This window comes from Herpailurus yagouaroundi, unplaced genomic scaffold (assembly GCF_014898765.1).
Source record: "Herpailurus yagouaroundi ecotype Mexico unplaced genomic scaffold, PumYag 222, whole genome shotgun sequence".
Taxonomy (NCBI): domain Eukaryota; kingdom Metazoa; phylum Chordata; class Mammalia; order Carnivora; family Felidae; genus Herpailurus; species Herpailurus yagouaroundi.
In genome coordinates, this window is record NW_024412453.1 from 10,805,451 (window position 1) to 10,823,933 (window position 18,483).

At 53.9% G+C, this 18,483-nt stretch overlaps 1 protein-coding gene across 1 annotated transcript in view; it reads right to left on the reverse strand.

The window, feature by feature from the left end:
- Nucleotides 1-18,483, reverse strand: part of CIITA (class II major histocompatibility complex transactivator) — a 46,756-nt gene that overhangs the window by 11,404 nt on the left and 16,869 nt on the right. The window contains 11 exon segments of the mRNA XM_040459037.1: nucleotides 581-1,863; nucleotides 1,865-2,232; nucleotides 2,970-3,038; nucleotides 3,549-3,713; nucleotides 5,023-5,157; nucleotides 5,587-5,739; nucleotides 6,309-6,353; nucleotides 8,653-8,727; nucleotides 8,909-8,971; nucleotides 11,213-11,308; nucleotides 11,547-11,690. Of these exon segments, the coding sequence (XP_040314971.1) occupies nucleotides 581-1,863; nucleotides 1,865-2,232; nucleotides 2,970-3,038; nucleotides 3,549-3,713; nucleotides 5,023-5,157; nucleotides 5,587-5,739; nucleotides 6,309-6,353; nucleotides 8,653-8,727; nucleotides 8,909-8,971; nucleotides 11,213-11,308; nucleotides 11,547-11,690 (2,596 nt within the window).

Below are 18,483 nucleotides of genomic sequence, written 5' to 3' on the forward strand. Positions count from 1 at the left end.
GGTAATGTACGTTTAGGCGGCTGGTGGGAGAGATTCTCTGTAGATTAGGCTGAAGTGATCAAACACATCCCTGAAGGATTCAAATGAGCCAAGTTAAGGAATCAAAGGGCTACGTAGAGTGTGGTCAGATGTCAGTTCTTGAATAGAAAGCAGAATGGAAAAGGAGAGAATGGAGGTGGGGGGAGGCCAAGGGGTGGCTGTGGCCTGGATCTCCCCATAACAAAATGGTGGCTTGATTAGGGGACAGCGAGAAGAAAATGAATTTGAGCCCAGATCAGTCTTGGATTCTAAATGTGGCCCCGTGCCCGGCACGTGACAGGCCTCCAGATAGTGGTGGAAGAGGCTGCTCTTCCCTCGCTGTGTGACCTGGGGAGAGCTGCTATCCCTCTCTGAGCCTTGACTTCCTCATCTTAAAAAAAATGGAAGGAATCACCCCTGCCCCTGCCCCTGCCCCTGCCCCTGCCCCTGCCCCTGCCCCTGCCCGGCTACGGTGCATAGGAAGTGACGCCCCGCAGAGCCAGCACTGGGCACAGCCCCAAGACCGTAAGCGGAAGCCCCCTCCCTCGGCCCCTGCCCCCACCTGAAATGGGTGACGCAGCTGAGTCCCACGAGGCTCCCCAGCCCAGGGGGGTCAATGCCAGTGCTGCAGAGGTCCAGGGAGAAGTCTCGGCCCGCCGCCTCCAAGGCGCTGCCCAGGACATAGGTGTGGGGAGGCGTGAGCCGGGTGCCCACGAAGGAGAGGCGGGCGGGGAGCCCCTGCACCACGTGCTGCCAGAGCCCAGCGTCCAAAGTCTCACGGGTGCAGTGCAGCAGCTCCAGCAGCTGTCCGGCCCGCAGCGTCCCCGGCTGCAGCCGCTTCAGGTACCTGGTGAGCACTTTCTGCTTCCTGTCCTTCAGGGTGGCCGCAGCAGGTCCCGCCAGGGCCCCGAGGCAGTCGGCGTGCGGCTGGAAAACCAGCCCCGCCAGGAACCGCGGCGCGCCCTCCAGCCAGTTGTCGTAGGGCCTCTTCTTCCTCGGGGTCAACGCCAAGTACTGCGGCAGCTCCTTGTCCTTGATGTCGCTGCTCAGGGCCAGCCACACGGCCCCCAGGAAGCACTGCAGAAGGAAGCTGGAGAAGGCCAGCCCCACCGCCGCGGCCCCTGGGGCGGGCTGCACCAAGCCCTTGGCCACGGCCCAGGCCCTCGCCTCCGCCGACGGGAACTGGCTCTCCAGCAAGGTGCCCCGGCGTCTGCGGCCCAGCTCCCAGGCCAGCCTGGCCAGTCCCGCCAGGGCCCCCGGGGGGCTGTCGCGGGCGGCAGGGCCGAGCAGGCCCACGTAGAGTCCCGTGAGCGTGGAGGGCAGCTCCGTCTCGCCCCCCAGCTCCAGGAGGGCCTCGGACAGCTGGCCCACGGCCCGGCACAAAGCGGGGCTGTGGCAGTGGCTGAGGAGGAAAGGCTGACCCTGGAGGAGTTCCAGGGCTCTCTCTTGGCGCTCGGTCGCCCCTGCACGCTCCAAGTAGCGCGTCAGGTAGGTCTTGGCCTGCTCGGCTGAGAAGCCGGCCACCTCGAACAGAGCGTCGGCCTTGCTCAGGCTCGGGGCCAGGCGGCCCCGGGGCCGGGCCGTGAGCAGCAGGGTGCAGCCCCGCAGCAGCTTACGCTGGAAGAGGCCCGCCAGCAGTCCCCGGACGGAGTGGGGCTCTGTGCACACGGGTCCACATGCGCTGTGCAGGAGGCCGTCTTGGCCTTCGAGGCCCTCGGAGGCATCCAGGATGAGCAGAACCCGGTCGGGCCTCCTCCAGACGTAGCTGAAGACCTCATCGTCCACCGGCAGCGGCCGGGGGCCCAGGGAGAACAGCAGATCCTGCAGGCGGTGGGTGTCCCCCCCCACGGTCCGAACAGTGGCAGGGGAGGTAGAAGACGAAGTCGTACTGGGGCAGCTGGCCGCGGGCCCAGGCCCGGCTCGCTTCCCGGGCCCAGCGACTCTTCCCCTGCCCCGCTTTACCCAGCACTGCGATCACCTGCGTCTCCCGCGGCCGCCGGCGGTCACCCCCCGCCAGCAGCACCTCGGCCAGGCCCCCGCGGGCCGGCTGCCGCTCTGCCCAGTCCGGGGTGGCCAGCTCCCTCTCCTGGCTTTTGCTGCTGCTCCTTTCCAGCCGCGCCCTCACCAGTTCCACCTCCACCAGGATGCCTTCCGGGCCTGCGGGCTCAGCCTGGTACATGTCCCGAAGGGCGCCGCAGAACTTCTCCACCCGCTCTGTGAAGACCCAAGGGTGCGTGTGTGTTGGGCGGGGAGGGTGCCGTGTCAGGGGCGGCCACCACGAGGACAGCCCAGGGACCAGCCCGACCGTCATCAGCTTCTTCACCCACTGCCTGCTTTGTTACTGCTTCATTCAGTTACCCAGACATCTGTCCGTCCGTTCACTTCTGCACCCATCATTCATTCGCTCGTCTTCTCCCTCGTTTATCCATCCACCTGTGCGTTTACTCACTAACCCCCTTCTGCTCTTGCTGGCTCCCGACAGGAAGGCCACAGGGCAGGGGGGCGGGGTTAAGGGTTAAGACAGTGGAATCCGCGTATCTGGTTCAAAGCCCAGCTCTACCGCTAATTCGCGGGACCTTGAGCCCGTTACGGACCCCGCTACGTCTCGGGGGATGGCCCCGGTCGCTCCTCACGTGCAAAGCGGGGACAACCTTAGGATTGTTCACGGCGTGCGTGATTCGATCTGTCTACCGTGCTTGGGAGGGTACGCGGGACGGCATAAGACATAGGGACTGGGCCACGCCCCCATCCCACCTTCCATCAGTCCCCTCCCCAGTGTCGGCTCCTTCCTTCGCCCACTGACCCAATTACCACTCTCCCCTCATTCATGCCCTCAGCCTGGAAAACAAGAGGGGTGGGGTACAGATGAGCAAGCCAACAAAGACAGGCTGAGTGAATGAGGGAAGTGGGGTCCCCCCGCCCCGGGGCACAGAGAGTCAGCCAGCACTCACCAGGCCATTTGGGGAGCTGGCCGGAGACCTCGTGAGCTGCCGGGGATCGGGTAGGGGACATCTGCTCCTCTGAAGATGAAAAAGTTAGGGTAAGGGGCGTGCCCTGGGACTGCCCCATCTTCCAGGGGGGCATGCCGTCCCCCGAGCGTCCCAAAGGCAGAACGGACAGGGGAGGAGTGTCCCCCAGGCAAAGGTCATAAGGTGGTGACCTAAGGTTGTATCCTACCCAAAGACAGCTTTCTGGGCCAGCTGCACTGTTAAAAATTTCACCAAAGTTGTAAAACTCACAATAGCTATGGAAAAATCGAGGTTTGCAGACTCTGCTGACAATTCAGAAGATCTGGCCACGCTGGGGCTGCTTTTCTGCCGGGGGGGCAATTAGCTAAAGGCTGCGACACTCCTCGCACACCCTCCCATGCCCCCCATTCCCTGGAGACGCTCCCTGCCTCGTTTTATCCATAAATGCAGCCTGCTTGTCTCTGTGGGTAAGCTCAGCTCACGGACCTGACCGGGGCGATTCCTTCCCCCAGCGCCTCAGTCCTGCTTCCTGTGACTCTCCCGGGCCGCAAGCGTCCTTACCTGTCACATCTGCACGGGAGGTCAGAGCTGGTTCCGGCATTCCAGGGAGGTCAGCGGCAGACGGGGCAAAGGGGCTGGTGGAGCCGGGCCGTTCTGGGGATTTGGGGAGGCTGTGTATGGCGGGGCTGCTGGAAGGAAGCACCTGGCTGGCCTGGGGCACCTCACCTACATCGGGACCAAGAGAAGTGTCACAAGAGCCAGGTACCCACCCAGGAACCCACTCGGGTCATCCCCATCCCCATCAGGCTGTGTGGCTTGGAAAGTCTGGGGAGGAGACAGGGGAACTTCCAAAAGAAGACGATTTCAGGACAGGACTGAGAAAGGGCCTCCGGGGTTACATCTAGCTCAGCGAGACTTGATTTCCCCATCTGTGAAACGGACACAGTCAGCTCATAGGGAGCTTAGGGCAAGGGTCCTTCTAACACTCCTCCTGCACTGTGGTCAGGGCTCACGTTCCTGGATGTCAGGGATGTTCCCTACCTCCTGGGGTCCCAGCACATCACACAACAACTGGCACATAACCTCTGAAGGATGCTCTTGAATTGGGTGCAAGTTCCCCACCCCCCCTCCGGCTCCACCCACTCTCATGTCCCCGAGAGCCCACACGAGCCTTCCCCAGGACAACTCAGCGTGGTAGGTCAGCAAGGACCATCCTGCGGATCAGAAATGAGGCAGTTCCGACAAAGCTGTGCAAGGATGCACACCGCTGTTCACCACACTGCAAAAGACAGCGAGGGACAGCCCCAGCAACTCTGGTAAGCATCTCTTACCGTTTGGCTTGTGAACGAGCACGTATTGAGGTTGTGATTGTAAAATGTAATAAAGTTTAATAAAAAGAAAAAAAAAAAGCGGGCTGCCCAGGTGGTTCGGTCGGTTAAGCGTCCGACGATTCGTTTCGGCTCGGGTCACGATCTCATGGTTTCGCAGAGCCCACATTGGGCTCTGCGCTGACAGGGTGGAGCCTGCTTGGGATTCTCTCTCTCTCTGTCTCTGCCCCTCCCCTGCTCATGCTCTCTCTCTCTCTCTCTCTCAAAATAAATAAACATTCATGAAAGAAAAGATCACGCGCTCTCTCAAAATAAATATTAATGAAAGAAAGAGAAAGAAAGAAAAGAAAAGAAAGAGAGAAAGAAAGAAAGGAAGGAAGGAAGGAAGGAAGGAAGGAAGGAAGAAAGAAAGAAAGAAAGAAAGAAAGAAAGAAAGAAAGAAAGAAAGGCAAAACCCAGACTTAGTGGGGGGACATGACACTTGGAAGGCCACAGGCACTGGACGGGTCATTCACCCAGACCACCTTGGGGAGCTCGGCTCTCCTCCTTTCATTTGTGGGAAATGGGGTCAGAGGAGGGTGTTCTGGGGAGGTTCACGAGAAGGTGCTAGGCTACAGTTGCCTACTGCCTGAGGTTGGGGAGGACGGGATCAGGGAGTAGTCAGGTAGCAGGGAGAGGGGTGGGGGGACCAGGCCTCGAACACTCACCTTGACAGATGACCATACCAGATACCCCTGTCCCAGCCCCTGAGATTTGCCAGAGCCCCTGGGGCAGAGTGGGGACGATCTGGACGTGTCCAGCAGAAAGGCTCAGGCAGCTCAGCAAGGAACTGGAAGGGGGCACTGTGAGAGACAAAGGCGGTGAGGTGGGATCCTCTGGAGCACCTGTGTCCGTCTTCCTGTTTTTGTGACTATTTGCTTGCCACCTGACTCCCTTTCTAAAGGGCTCTGATGTCCCCCAGAGCGGCAGCTGTGTCTGTCTTGCCCATGGCGGTGTCCCCAACACCTAGCGGAGTGGCCGGGCACAGGGAAGGTGCTTAGTTCATAGCTGACCAGTCCCTGCTATGTCTCCCAGGGATGTGTCTCCTCCCAAGGCACATTCTCCGGCCCGGGCTGAGCTGATGGGGACCCAGAGGATGGGACTGGCTGGGATGGAAGCGGGTGACATGGACGGGGTGGGGGTCCTGTCCCCGGCCGCCCCTGCCTTGGCCACTCTTCAGACACCCCCAGGGGTGGGGGGAAGCCTACCCCCCCCTCAAGTTCCTAACCTACCAGGCATCAGGATGGTCTCTTCCAGCCACCTCTGGCTGGATGCTGGCTCCTTGTTGAACACAGCAGGGGGTGACAGGCAGGGCAGAGCTGAGGAGTCACTCACGGACCCCACCAGCAAAGTGCCAGTCACCATGGGCACAGCGAGGGGCTCAGCTGTGAGGAAGGAAGTCCTATCAGAATTAGAACTTTCTGAGGGCCGGGACTAGGCTTCCTCCATTCGACTATGAGCTGTTGCCTCACTCCATCCCCGCTCAGGGGCTGGGCTCCCCACCTTTGCAATAACAACTGGGTGGGAGAAGGCGTGGACCCGGGGGAGAGGCTCACTGAGGCGCGGGGGCTCTCAGGAGGCCAGAGGGTGCTGGGTGACCAGCTGACTCTAGGTGACCCTGTACTCTAAATGGACCAGTGTGGCCTGAAGGGGCAGCGGAGCAAGGCAGGGGGCAGGGTCTCAGCTCTGACTCAGAATTAAGAAGAGGGGGTGTCAGGGGAGAGGCTTTGTAGGAGAAGCTGAATCTCCGAGCAGCCCTGAAACTGCAGAGCAGCGGCTATGGAATCATGATCTTGGTCTGAATCCCAACCCCGCCTCTCACTGCCTTGTGATCTCGGACAAGTGACTTCACCTCTCTGAGCCTTGGCTTTCAACTGCCAGTTTCTACATGCACCTAAAGAGGCCCTGGCTTTCCTGCCTCAAAGTGTCCCTGGGCACCCCCCACGCGGCTCACCCAGCTTCCTGTGCTTCGAGTCCATGGGCAGCTCCTCTGGGAAGGCTGCAGAGAGAACATCACGGTTAACTGCCCCAAGGAAGGTGTGGCCCAAGCCATGAGCGGCTCATGAACCCCAGCAGCCCGTACGGCCTTGCCCAAACCCCACCTTTCTTTGAGAGAGAGAGTAAGAGAGAGAGAGAATCTCAAGCAGGCCCCATACTCAGCACAGAGCCCAACATGGGGCTCGATCCCATGACCCTAGGATCATGACCTGTGCCGAGATCAAGAGTCAGACGTTGAGGCGACTGAGCCACTCAGGCGCCCCTGCCCAAACCACAGCTTGCGGCACCCAGGGAAATGAGGCACTGGCAGAACACCAGTGTCCCTTCCTAGCTGTATGTCCCTTTGGGTCCCTTCCTAGCTTTATGTCTTTGCAACGTGGCCTCTGTGAGCCTTTGATCGCTCATCTGTGCAACGGGGGCGGGGATCCCTACCTTGCAGGAGCACACTGGAAACCCACAAGGTAAACATCCAGCCCCAGCACACCAAGGGAGGAAAACCCTAAGCGTCCCTCAGCAAGGGGCTGATGAAACAAATCATTGTTCACCCACCCAGGGACATTCCACACAGCCCTAAAAAAGAACGAAAAGAATGTCCCCAGAATAAAATGAATGGATGAGTGGGTGGATAAAGACGGACAGATGGATAGAGACGTGTTAAGGCAAATAGAGCCAAACATCAACTGTAGGATGTTCGTGGTGCATACGTGGTTGTTGGCAACACGATTCTTTCACCCTTACTGTATGTTGAAAAAGATCACGATAAAATGCCGGGGAAAATATTTATCAAATTAAAAAAAAAAAAAAAGCCAGCAAGCAAGAGGAACTTTCCAGAGGCACAACCATGTGTTCTCCATCAGGGACACAGAACTGACCTCCCAGACACGTTAAATTAACGTGCAGAACAGCATTTAGTAAAACTGTGATGATGTGTGTGGGGAAAAAAAAAAAATTTTTAAAGAGTTGGCTGATAGACAAATAGAATATTTCCTTCTTTTATGTTTATTATTGATTTTGAGGGAGACGCAGAGAGAGTGAGCAGGCGGAGAGGCAGAGAGAGAGGGAGTCCCAAGCACGGCCAGCACAGAGACCAACGCGGGGCTCAAACCCAAGAACCGCGAGATCATGACCTGAGCCAAAACCAAGAGTTGGGTGCTCCACCAACCGAACCTCCCAGGTGCCCCCAAGACAAACAGAATATTTCTAACAGGGTAAAAAGGAAACTGGGAACGTGGGTTGTTTTCAGGCGGGGAAACTGAAGAGCTGGGGGACAGGGGTGGGAGGGAGATTGGTTTTCACTGAATATTCTTTGCACCTTCCGAGTTTCTACAGCATTTCTCTAGCCTGCCCCGGTCTACCTGTTCAAAAATGAAGAAATAGGTATGAGTCCGACAGAAGGTCCAGAGCACTGGAAGTAATCAACTGTTACGCCCATTTTACAGATATGTGCGGTCAGTGGACATTTAGTGACGGGCTACTGCAGGCACTGTGTTAGATTCCTGGGATGCAGTAACGAGTAAGGAAGACAAGGCCCCTGTCCTCAGAGCAGGGGACTAGTCTAAAAGGCAAAACATACAAGAAGTCCAGAGTGTGGCAAGCGCTAAGGGGCGAGGAGGGACACAAAGTAAGAATGAGTGAGGCGATCTCTGTGGAAGGGGAGTCAAAGCAGGCCTCCAGGAGGAGGTGACCGGTTAGCCAAGACCTAAAGAATGCAAAGGAGCCCGCCTGGGAAGACCTGGGGAAAGGGCATTCCAGGCTGAACGGCAAATTCGGGGGGCCCTGAGGCTGGGAAGCGTATGTGCGTTACAGGAACGGAAGGCAGCCAGCGTGGCTGGGTGTACTAGCTCGTGGGAATTTTCGAGAGGTGGGAAGGGCCAGACCGTATAGGCCTTGTGTATGTATTTTGTGGCCATTGGAGGGTTAGCAGGACAGCAAAATGATCTGGTTTGCGTGGAAAAGCCCGTGTTGACTGCCAGGTGAGGACACGTTAAGGAGGCCTGGAGACTGAGCAGGAGGCTCAGAGAGGCGCAGGCACTTTGCTGAAGGCCACACAGACCATAAACAGCAGACGGAGGATTCAATCCCAGTTCTTGCTGACTCCAGAACCTGTGTTTGAAGACACCTCCCTCAACCACAGGGTCACCAGGGAGGAGCATGAGGGGAGCGGTGGGTGGAACATCCAAACCCAGCAGAGCAGACAGGACTTAACATGGGAAGCAGCCGGGAGCCACAGCGGGCTCTGGAGCCAAGGCACGGCCAGGAGTCAGGCAGACTGAGGGCAGATCAGCGAGGGGCCTACTTACATCTTTTCTGACTTTTCTTTTCCTCCAGCGTCTCCACAGTCTCGCCGATCATTTCTTCCAATCCTATATGCTCGACTTTGGAGAAAAACCCAAGACACCAACATACGGTCAGTGGGCGTCCAAGGTGAGCCTTCACTGTCCCTATATCGGGGCAGGATCTGACCACCCTTCAGAGGGTGACCGTCAGGTGTTACGACGCTCCCCAAGGAACAAGGAGGAAAGAGACACAGGCTGAACCAAGAATCCCCCAACTTACTGAAAATGCCTTTGCTCAGACCCTCCAGTTGTGAGTCCTGGAACACGTACTGGTCCAGTTCCGCTGCCAAGATCGAGAAAAGGGCAGTCGGTCAATGAGTTCTCTGAATGCCTTGTGTGCCAGACCTTGGGGCAGGCACCAAGGAACGGTGGCCCTCCGGGCTTGGCACACACAGTGTTTGCAGAATGAACGATCACACGAACGAAGGGACACGGAACCTTCCCGGGCTCTGAATCCCACTGAAGGGATGATACGCACCCGTGAAAAGTCACCTATTGCCATAAAGTAGTACAGTGCAGTATAGTACGGTTGTCACAGGGTTTTGAGTTTAAATTCAGCTCCACCCCCATTAGCCCCATTAGCTGTGCAAACTTGAGCCAATCGCTTAACCTCTCAGGGACTCGATTTCCTCATCTGCGTGATGAGAACGCCTGATGCCTACAATCCAGGGACGGGTGGTCTGGATTAGAGGCTCTACTTCCGAGTTAAGGCATCACGCGCAGGCAGCCAGCATACCGTAGGTGCTCTTTGCAAAATCCTTTCCTAAACACTTTACACCAAGCAGCTCATCCAATCCTCAGACATCCCACGAGGCAGGTGTGATTAGGTGATCAGTATACCCATTATGCACCTAGGGAAGCCTTCTTCTAGACCTATGCCAAGATGCTTAGATGACTGCATGCTCAGGCCAGGGCATGGCCTTCTAGAAGCACAGAGAAAGCCCACAGACTCGAGGGACGGACTTGGATGAAGCTTCTGCTTCCCTGGCTTTGGCCGCTTCAACTTCCTGGGAAGACGCTCTCGAGCAGAAAAGCCCCTAAATCCTAAGGAATGCTCAAATCCTTCATCAGTGCCCCCAGTTGTGAAGAAATATGAATGCCCTCAGCACCAAACACTTCTGCTTCCTCAAGTAAGTTCCCAGGATGGAAAGGAAGTGGGCAGACTTCTCAGTTCTGTAATTTTTGAGACACACACAGTTACCACTCCTCTCCATTTGCTGCTTTGTGTGCTACTGGATTAACTGTGCACTGGGGGAAGACGGGCCACATTCATGCTGAGCACAGACCTGCTCAGCGTTGTGGTTCTTGGGTTGCCAGGAAAAGGGCCGCTAAGAACAGTTGTGCAGGTTGTTCACTGTACCCGGGTGCCCAGCAAGAGGACAAATGGAGGCCGCATCCTCCGAAGAAGGGACACCTTTTTCTAATTCAACAAAGCCTCTGTATGAGATAGTGGTGATCTTGCTGAGGAGGGAGACTTTACCCTACTCCCCTCCAAACACACACACACACACACACACACACACACACACACACACACACACACAAAACAAAACAAAACAAAAACAAAAAACAAAACCAAAAACAATGGCAACACCTCTCTCCAAAGAGTTCTGCCCTTATCGGAAAGCAGAGCTCTTTTTAAAGCTGCAAATCAGCCTCTCAGCTTAAGCCTTAGAGAACCTCCCCACCCTAGATTAGACACTTTCCTTTTTGTGGCTAAAAATAAAGACTTTGAAATGAGAAAGACCTAGGTTTAAATCTCACATCTGCCCATCACTATCTCTACTGCAGCCTTGGGTACACGGCTTCGCCTCTTTAAATTTCAGTTTCCTCATTTGTAAGGTGGAGATACTAATAATGTCTACTTCCTTCGCTGTAAGGATTCAATGCAGTAACGCACACACAGTGTCAGCACGTAACAAGGACCCCCCAGATGGTAGATACGACAAATACTAGAGTAGTTTGGCTTAGGAGCTGGGGAGAAAGGGGGTGGTGCATGGTAAGGACTGTGTAGAAGGAAGGAAAGAAGGGCAAGAAATATAAAAGGACATAGAGGGGCGCCTGCGTGGCTCAGTCGGTTAAGCGCCTGACTCTTGCTTTCGGCTCAGGTCATGATCTCACAGTTCGTGGGTTCGAGCCCCGCACTGGGCTCTGCGCTGGCAGTACAGAGCCTGCTTGGGATTCTCTCTCTCTCCCTCTGCCCTTTCTCTGCTCCCTCCCTCTCTCTCTCTCAAAATAAATAAATAAACATTAAAAAAATGTATAGATACGGAGGCAGAGGATGTAAAGGTGAGATCCGGTTTGCCTGATAGTTAATAGCGAAGGGATCGATTTCCCTTACTGTTCTCCATCTCCCTTCTTCCCTGGAGTCTCTGTTTTCTAGCCCTTGGTCTGCATCCCCCTGGTCCTGATTTATGAGGGAGGGGCCTGTTGTGGCTCTTGGTGAATGGATGAGGTTAACAAAAGAGAAAAAGGAACTCTTCCCCTCGAGGGGCCTTTTTCTGGGTTCAGAACGCTTCCTCACCGATATTGGCATAAGCCTCCCTGGTCTCTTCATCACCTTCCATGTCACACAACAGTCTGCTGAACTGCTCGCAGTTGATGGTGTCCATGTCGGGTTCTGGAGGGAAAAGTCCCTTGGATGAAGCAGGAAAGTCCCTTGGATGAAGCAGGAGAGAGGGCTGGTGGGGATGGAAGGAGAGGCGGGGAGGGGCCGGGAGCGAGCCCAGGGGTTTGGAGCTGTCCGTGGTGCTGACCAGAGCTCGGCAGCCAGAACGTCCCCTGCCGGCTAACTGTGCCCATTGCAGGCTGAGGGGGTGAGGAAGGACTTGGGAGGGGCCAAAGGGAGGAAAGCCCACCTGAGCAGAGCTCAATCTCTTCTCTAGCCGGGTCCATCTGGTCATAGAGGTGGTAGAGCTGCAGGGGGTCAGCATTGCTGTTGAGAAGCTCCAGGTAGCCGCCTTCTAGAGGCCCCAACTCCATGGCGGCACACTGCCCACTGCCTGAAAGGAAGACACGTTCAGTCATCGCATGGAGTGTTGGAAAGGTGTAGACAGTTAACCTACCACAGTTCCTAGCTGGGTCACTCGGTGAGGGCCAGGGCTTGGGAGAGCCAACGAAAGTGAGCAAAGGTGCTCATTCGTCACCTCTTACGTGCTCAGGGCAGTGGAAAGAGGAAGCTATATTTCCTTCCTCTGAGGAACTTATGGTCACTCTGGGAAGATGCCCATGATGCAGGAAATGTGCCTGGGGAAATTTAGATTCAAGGCATCTTACACCTGGGAGCCAGGAGTCTTGGGTTCCACAGATGGCACTACCATGAGTGACAACAGTTGAGATTTGTAGACCGCCTACCATATGTCAGACACATGGGCTAGCACATTCAATTCTCACATCAACAACCATATGAGGTAGACGCTATTACTATCCTCATTTTCCAGATGAATAAACAGGCTCAGAGAGGTGAAGTGACTTACATAAGATGACCCAAGTCCAAGGGGCACTGGAATTTTGTTCTGGACAGTCTGATGCAAGGATATGCAATTAAGTGTTATGCTCTACTGCCCTGGGTGACCTTGAGCAAGTCTCTGCTCCTTTCTGTGCCTCAGTTTCCTAATATGTAAATTGAAAATTCCTAATCTGTTGAGGCAGATTCTAAGAATCTTCATTTGGTGAAGGGCGTATCAGATACCTTAGATATTACTTCAATTCAATCTTCCAAATACCCTGGACGTGTCCACATAAAAACTTGTATATGAAAGTTCATAAATGCATAACTCATAATAGCCCAAATATGGAAACAATTCAAATATCTACCAATGAATGAATTAAAAAATGTGATAAATCCATACAATGGAATACCATTCAGCCATAAAAAAAGAATAAAGTACTGATACGTGCTACAACATGAATGAAACTTGAAAACATTATACTAAGTGAAAGAAGTCAGACACAAAGAGCCATATATTGTATATTCCCATTTATCTGAAATGTACAGAATAGCCAAATATTTACAGATAAGTAGATTAGTGGTTGGCTAGGGTTAGGAGAGAGTTGTGGAGAAAATTGGGGAGCAACTGACCATGAGGGTAGGGTTTCTTTTGGGGGGATGCCAAAAATGTTCTTTAGCTGACTGTGGGGATGGTTGCACAACTGTGTGAATATACTAAAAAGATCACCGAATTGTGCATTTTATTTTTTTAGATTTTTTTTGAGAGAGAAAGCACCTGTGAGTGTGGGAGGGGCAGAGGGAGAGGGAGAGGGAGAGAGAGAGAATCCCAAGCAGGCTCCACTTCCAGTGCAGAGCCCGATGCAGGGCTCCATCTCACAACCCTGAAACCTGTGCCAAAATCAACAGTTTGAGGCTTAACTCACTGAGCCACCCAGGCACCCGCGAATTGTGCATTTTAAAGGGGTTAATTGTCCGGTATGTGAATTACCTCCCAATAAAGCCATAAAAACAAACGAAACACTGACCCTGGAAGATAAGCATTATTATCTCCGTTGTTCAGATGACCAAGTAGCCTCCCAGATATGCACAGTTCTTGCTGGCTAGCATCACTCTGAAGCCTTGTCTGTGTGGCTCCAGGTTTCTGCCCCATTCCTAGTGGTCTATGAGTCCATGTAGGGTTCATTTCCTAGAGCTGCCTAAGTGGCACCATAAAACTGAGGAGCTTAAAACAACAGAGCCTTAGTCTCTCACAGTTCTGGGGGCCGGAAGTCCAAAATCAAGGTGTTGGCTGAGTCGTGGTCCCTCCAGAGGCTCTAGGGGAGAGTCACTCCTTGCCTCTTGAAGTTTCTGGAAACTGTTAGCATTCCTTTACTTGTGACCTTGTGGCTGAATCACTAAAATCTCTGCCTCAATGGTCCCATCGTCTTCTCTTCGTGTCTCAAATCTTCTGCCTAACTCTTAAAAGGATACCTGTCATTGGATTTAGGGCCCAGCTAAATCCACCATAATCCAGGATGATCTTATTTCCAGAGCCTTAACTGAATTCTACCAGGAAAGACTCTTTTGCCAAATAAGGTCACATTCGCTAGTTCTATATATATTTTGGGGGCCACCATTCAACCTCCTATCCATGAAAAGCAGATGCTTGCTTGAAAGAATCAGACACAGTTTCTTGGAAGAGGTGGCAGGAGAGATGGCCTTGAAGGCCAAAGGACCTGACAGAGCCTTCTGAGTGCCCCTGCCTGGGTCACAAGAAAGTGGGGTTGAAGTGGGAAGGACAGCAGAGGGTAGGACCATGAGAAAACACACACACACACACACACACACACACACACACACACACACACCCCTCACCAACACAACACCTTCCAGCTGCTTCTTTTCATTTGACTCATTAACAACGTTCACCACTTATAGAGGGTCTCCATATAGACCACAGATATTACAGAGAATGAACTTTCCAGTCCAACATGTGGCCCTGGCTGGGGCTGCCTGTTGATAATGGGTTGGGTGGGAGCCCAATCATAACCTAACAGGAACCCAAACATAACAGACTTGCCTCAAAGGCCCAGCCAGCCTTGACTGGAGGAAGCAGAACTGAAAGATGGGGCCACCTCCCTTTTCTTGTCGTGAGACCAAGCCTGGGGGTTGGGGGAGAAGAATTCCACCACTCCCAGCACATTGGCCTGAGAACCACACAGAAAAATCTACTGTTCTCTCTGGGGAGGTAAGAAAAGAACTCCCTTCCTTAAATCTTGCCTGCGGCCTTCTTCCCCTTTTCAATCCAGGCTACTTATCGACAGCTTATATCGTAGCAATCCGCCTCTTTTTCCAGGCAGCGGGGTCACCTGGTGACAACAGCTCTGGACTGAGCCCAGTAATTTCACGACTGAGTTGGGTGACTTTGGTCAAGTTACCAAAACTGTTTTTTCACAGGGTAACAAACAGGTCTGCCAGGGGCCTTCAAGTTCAACCTCCTTCACTCTGCAGAGGAAATGAGACCCTGAGAAGGCACATAACTCATACAAGGTCCTACAGCCTGTCTCCGGCCGAGCCTGCACCTGTCCCTCCCCAGAACAAGACTCTCAGTCCACTGCTCTTTCCTGCCAATTGAAACGTTCCCATGCAATGCACAGCCCTGATCATATCTAGGCCTAGGAATAGGGACCAGGTCCTATCACAGATGGGTGATGGCAGGGAGTGCAGAAGGGAGGAGCCGGGAGAAGTTTAACCCAGCCTCACTTATTGACGGACTCAGCACCAAACTTTGGACAGCGACACCAAATGCCTTCAAACACCAGAGAAATACACCTGACGGAAGAGATAAAAAGCCAACTTGTGTGAGCTCTGCAGTCAAATGGCCTGCGTCTGAAACCACTCCTACCTACCAACTCGCCACAACCAGGGCAAGTTCATTGTATAAACCTCTCGGAGCCTCAGTTTCCTCATCTGTAAAATGGGAACAATAATTGGTCACCCATGAGGATCAGGTGAGCTAATTCTCGTAAAGCCCTCAGAAAGGCGACTGGCCCTTAGTAGGCCCTTAGTGAATTGTGGCTTAGAAGGGTATTGGCGCATGCGTGGTGCGCACAACGTGGGTGATGGCCATCGTTACCGTCGTCCTTATTATTATCAATTTACTTCTAACCTCTGTGAGGTGGACAAAGGGACTCTTTCTCTTTCATTCCTGCCTAAGTCACCACATGGGGAAGCCAAGCTTTCTGTCCTTTGACTCAAGGAGACCCCACGGACCCCACAGGAACTAGAAAGCCCCACGGCCAGCAGTGGGACCTGGGAGGTCTGCTCATGTCCCCCATCACTACCTCTGAGAAGGTGCCTGGGAGAAAAGTCATCCAAACTCTGTGTCATTGGCTAAGCCCAGACAGGAAGACATCTACTCTCAGACACTCTCGACACACGCCTTAGCACCTCCCTTCCTGCTACCCCAGCATGAACCCTCCACCGGATGCACTTTCTCTTGAGTAGACAGGGGTTTGCAGTTCACAGTGGGCTTCTGCCTCCACCCCTACCCCTACATCTGAGCTCCCAAGAGCTCTAGGGAGAAGGCAGGATGGAGTATTAATGCCCATTTGCTACAGGAGGATACTCAAAACTTCGGTGACATGGCTTGTCCTTGGTCACCTGGGTGGAGGGTTTGAGTTTGAATCAAGGCTGGGAGGCACTAAGTGGGTGACTTAACCTCTCTGAGTATCAATTTTCCCACTACTTGATCGGGATAATGACACTTCCCTTGTGGGACCAGTGAAAGGCCAAGAGGGGTCTCGGAGGCCTACAGGAGGCCCACGGGCAAAGGAATCCCATCGTGTTGGGACACTGCAGAGCTGGGACTCAGTCCCAAGAGTCTAGTCGCCCAAATCCATAGAGCCTCTCGTTCATGCCAAGATCTACGCACATCTTGACTTGGGACCTCCCAGTATTCCCACAACTATGTTCCCTATGCCTCTAGATGTTTAGGAAGTGCTTCAGAGGCCCCTAATTGGACTCTTTCCCCCAAAGTGCCACTCTAGAGGGGACTGGGGACAAAGATGGCTCAAATCACCCCACTGCAGAGGAGAGAGTCCCCTTCAGTCCCCGAGAGTCCCCGGGGCAGATCATACAGGCCAGGAGTCCTGCGAGGGCAGGAGCCCTGTCTACAGGCCCTAGCCCTGTCTAGCTCACTGATCCCCAGGCTCCAGCATGTTCCTGCACGCGGTCGGCTCTCTCCCTCCACAGAAGTGCTACGTCACTAGAATTCACAGGTGCATGCTGAATGCCAGGCAGCAAATGCCATGATGTGCAGACCTCATCCCATTCAGTCTAGCACACACGTTTGCGATCCGTATTCCCATTTCTCAGGTAAAGAAACAGGCTAGTGATCTGGGATCTGAACCAACTGCTTGGCTCCCAAGTCACAGCCCCTTCGAGTCACTCTTGGTCCCCAGCCGCCCCGGGGAGGTGCCCTCGCCTGGTGAAAGAAGGCGTGGGTGGCATGATGGTTTCTCCTTTTGAGGAGCTGTCTGGGGCACAGCAGAGAAGTGGTCTGTGTCTTTTTGGTAAACGAGCCATATTTTTAGAAGGTCCTCTTTGAGCTCCCCCTACCCCCACCCACCCCCCCCCCGACCCGGGCCACCACCTTCCACATCCAACCTGAGAAAAAGCTCCTAACCTTTTTGCCACCAAAAGCCCCTTTGGGGGCTCTCTTCTGTCCCCACTTTGTACAACACCACGGGTTTTGAAAGACCGCACGCCCCAAAATGGTGTCTCAAATAAATGCATTTCTCTCTCCCCCCGGCCGAGGGAAATCAAGTATTGCCAAACTGTTCTAACTCCTACTTAAGTAACTTCACATCCACTGTATACGGCTCTCCCATCCACCAGCATCACGGTCCTTCGCTGCCGGGACACTGTTTTGTGTTTGGGGCTGTGCTGGATACTCTCTGTGTATTATCCTGTTTTAATTGTCCGGGAAAGCGGTATTATTATAGTCATTTGACAGGCAATGACAATGAGGCTAGACTCAGTTTATCAGATGCTGTCTTCGCAGAAAAGGGGGGGGGTGTGGGTCCTTGGGGGTCTAAGGTGGCATCGAGAGGGAGAAAGAGGTACCTCTGCTAACCCCAAAATCTTCAGCACTGCTCTGCCCTGTGATAAAAGAGCATAAGAAAAAATACGTCCCTGTACGTTGACTGTACTTCTCCTCCAGAGGAAGGCATGGAAAATCTTCTAACTGTGTCTAACGATGTGGCATTCCATTCCGGCTTCGCCTTTGACCTCCAGCCCCCTCCGAGCCCTAGTGGGTGAGGACACCACTCAGCCGAGGCATTTGGGGATTCTAGACTGCTCATGGCTTGTCAGCCTTTCCCCTCTGCATTCCCCCCCCCAAAGCCCCCCTGCCCCCGACCACCTTGCTGCCCGCCTTCAGGACAAACTGCTTCCAGAGGTCAGAGGGTGGCAGAAAGCCAGGAGCCTGGGTTACTTCTCTGCCACAACCAGCCCCTAGTCTGTATCTCTGTGGGGCTAACAGATCCAACAAGTTCTTCTCTTGCACCTTGCAGACCCCCAGAGAAACTCTGAAAGACAGGCTGCACGTTTTCCCCCCTCCAAATCTGTAAAACATTGATTTACTAAGCATCCCCTACCAAAAAAAAAAAAAAAAAATCTGGGGGCTCTAAATAGGGGTTTTTGTTTTTTTTTTTTTAAATGTTTATTTTTGAGACAGAGACAGAGCGCGAGCAGGGGAGGGGCAGAGAGAGAGGGAGACACAGAATCGGAAACAGGCTCCAGGCTCTGAGCTGTCAGCCCAGAGCCCCACGCGGGGCTCGAACTCACGGACCGTGAGATCATGCCCTGAGCCGAAGTCAGACGCTCAACCGACTGAGCCACCCAGGCGCCCCCCCCCCCCAACTAATTTTAAATATTTGCAGTTGCTTCAAGGCTGCCATGTTGCCTGCCCCAAACACTGTCGCCAAACGGTGCTACAAATCGGTAGACATGGTGGAGACACGCCTCAAGCGCTCTGAAGGAGAAGGGGCCCTGTGCCTTTGAAAAGAAGGGTGGTCGTAAACAGGAAGTCTCTGCACCCTTTATGTTTGCAATACAGCCTTCAGGAGAAACATCTCTTAGAGACTAAGATACAAAGAAACATGTCAAAGGTCTGGCCTGTCTACCTGGGGAAGGTAATAACCTCCTTCCCCAGTTGTCTAGGGAGAGGCTGTTTTCCTTCCTGTCTCTCCCGTGAGAACGATGTCCTTTTTAGCCTTACTACCCACTTGAACGGGTCTTTGATTAAGAGATACAAAGAAAATGCTGGGGCGCCTGGGTGGCGCAGTCGGTTAAGCGTCCGA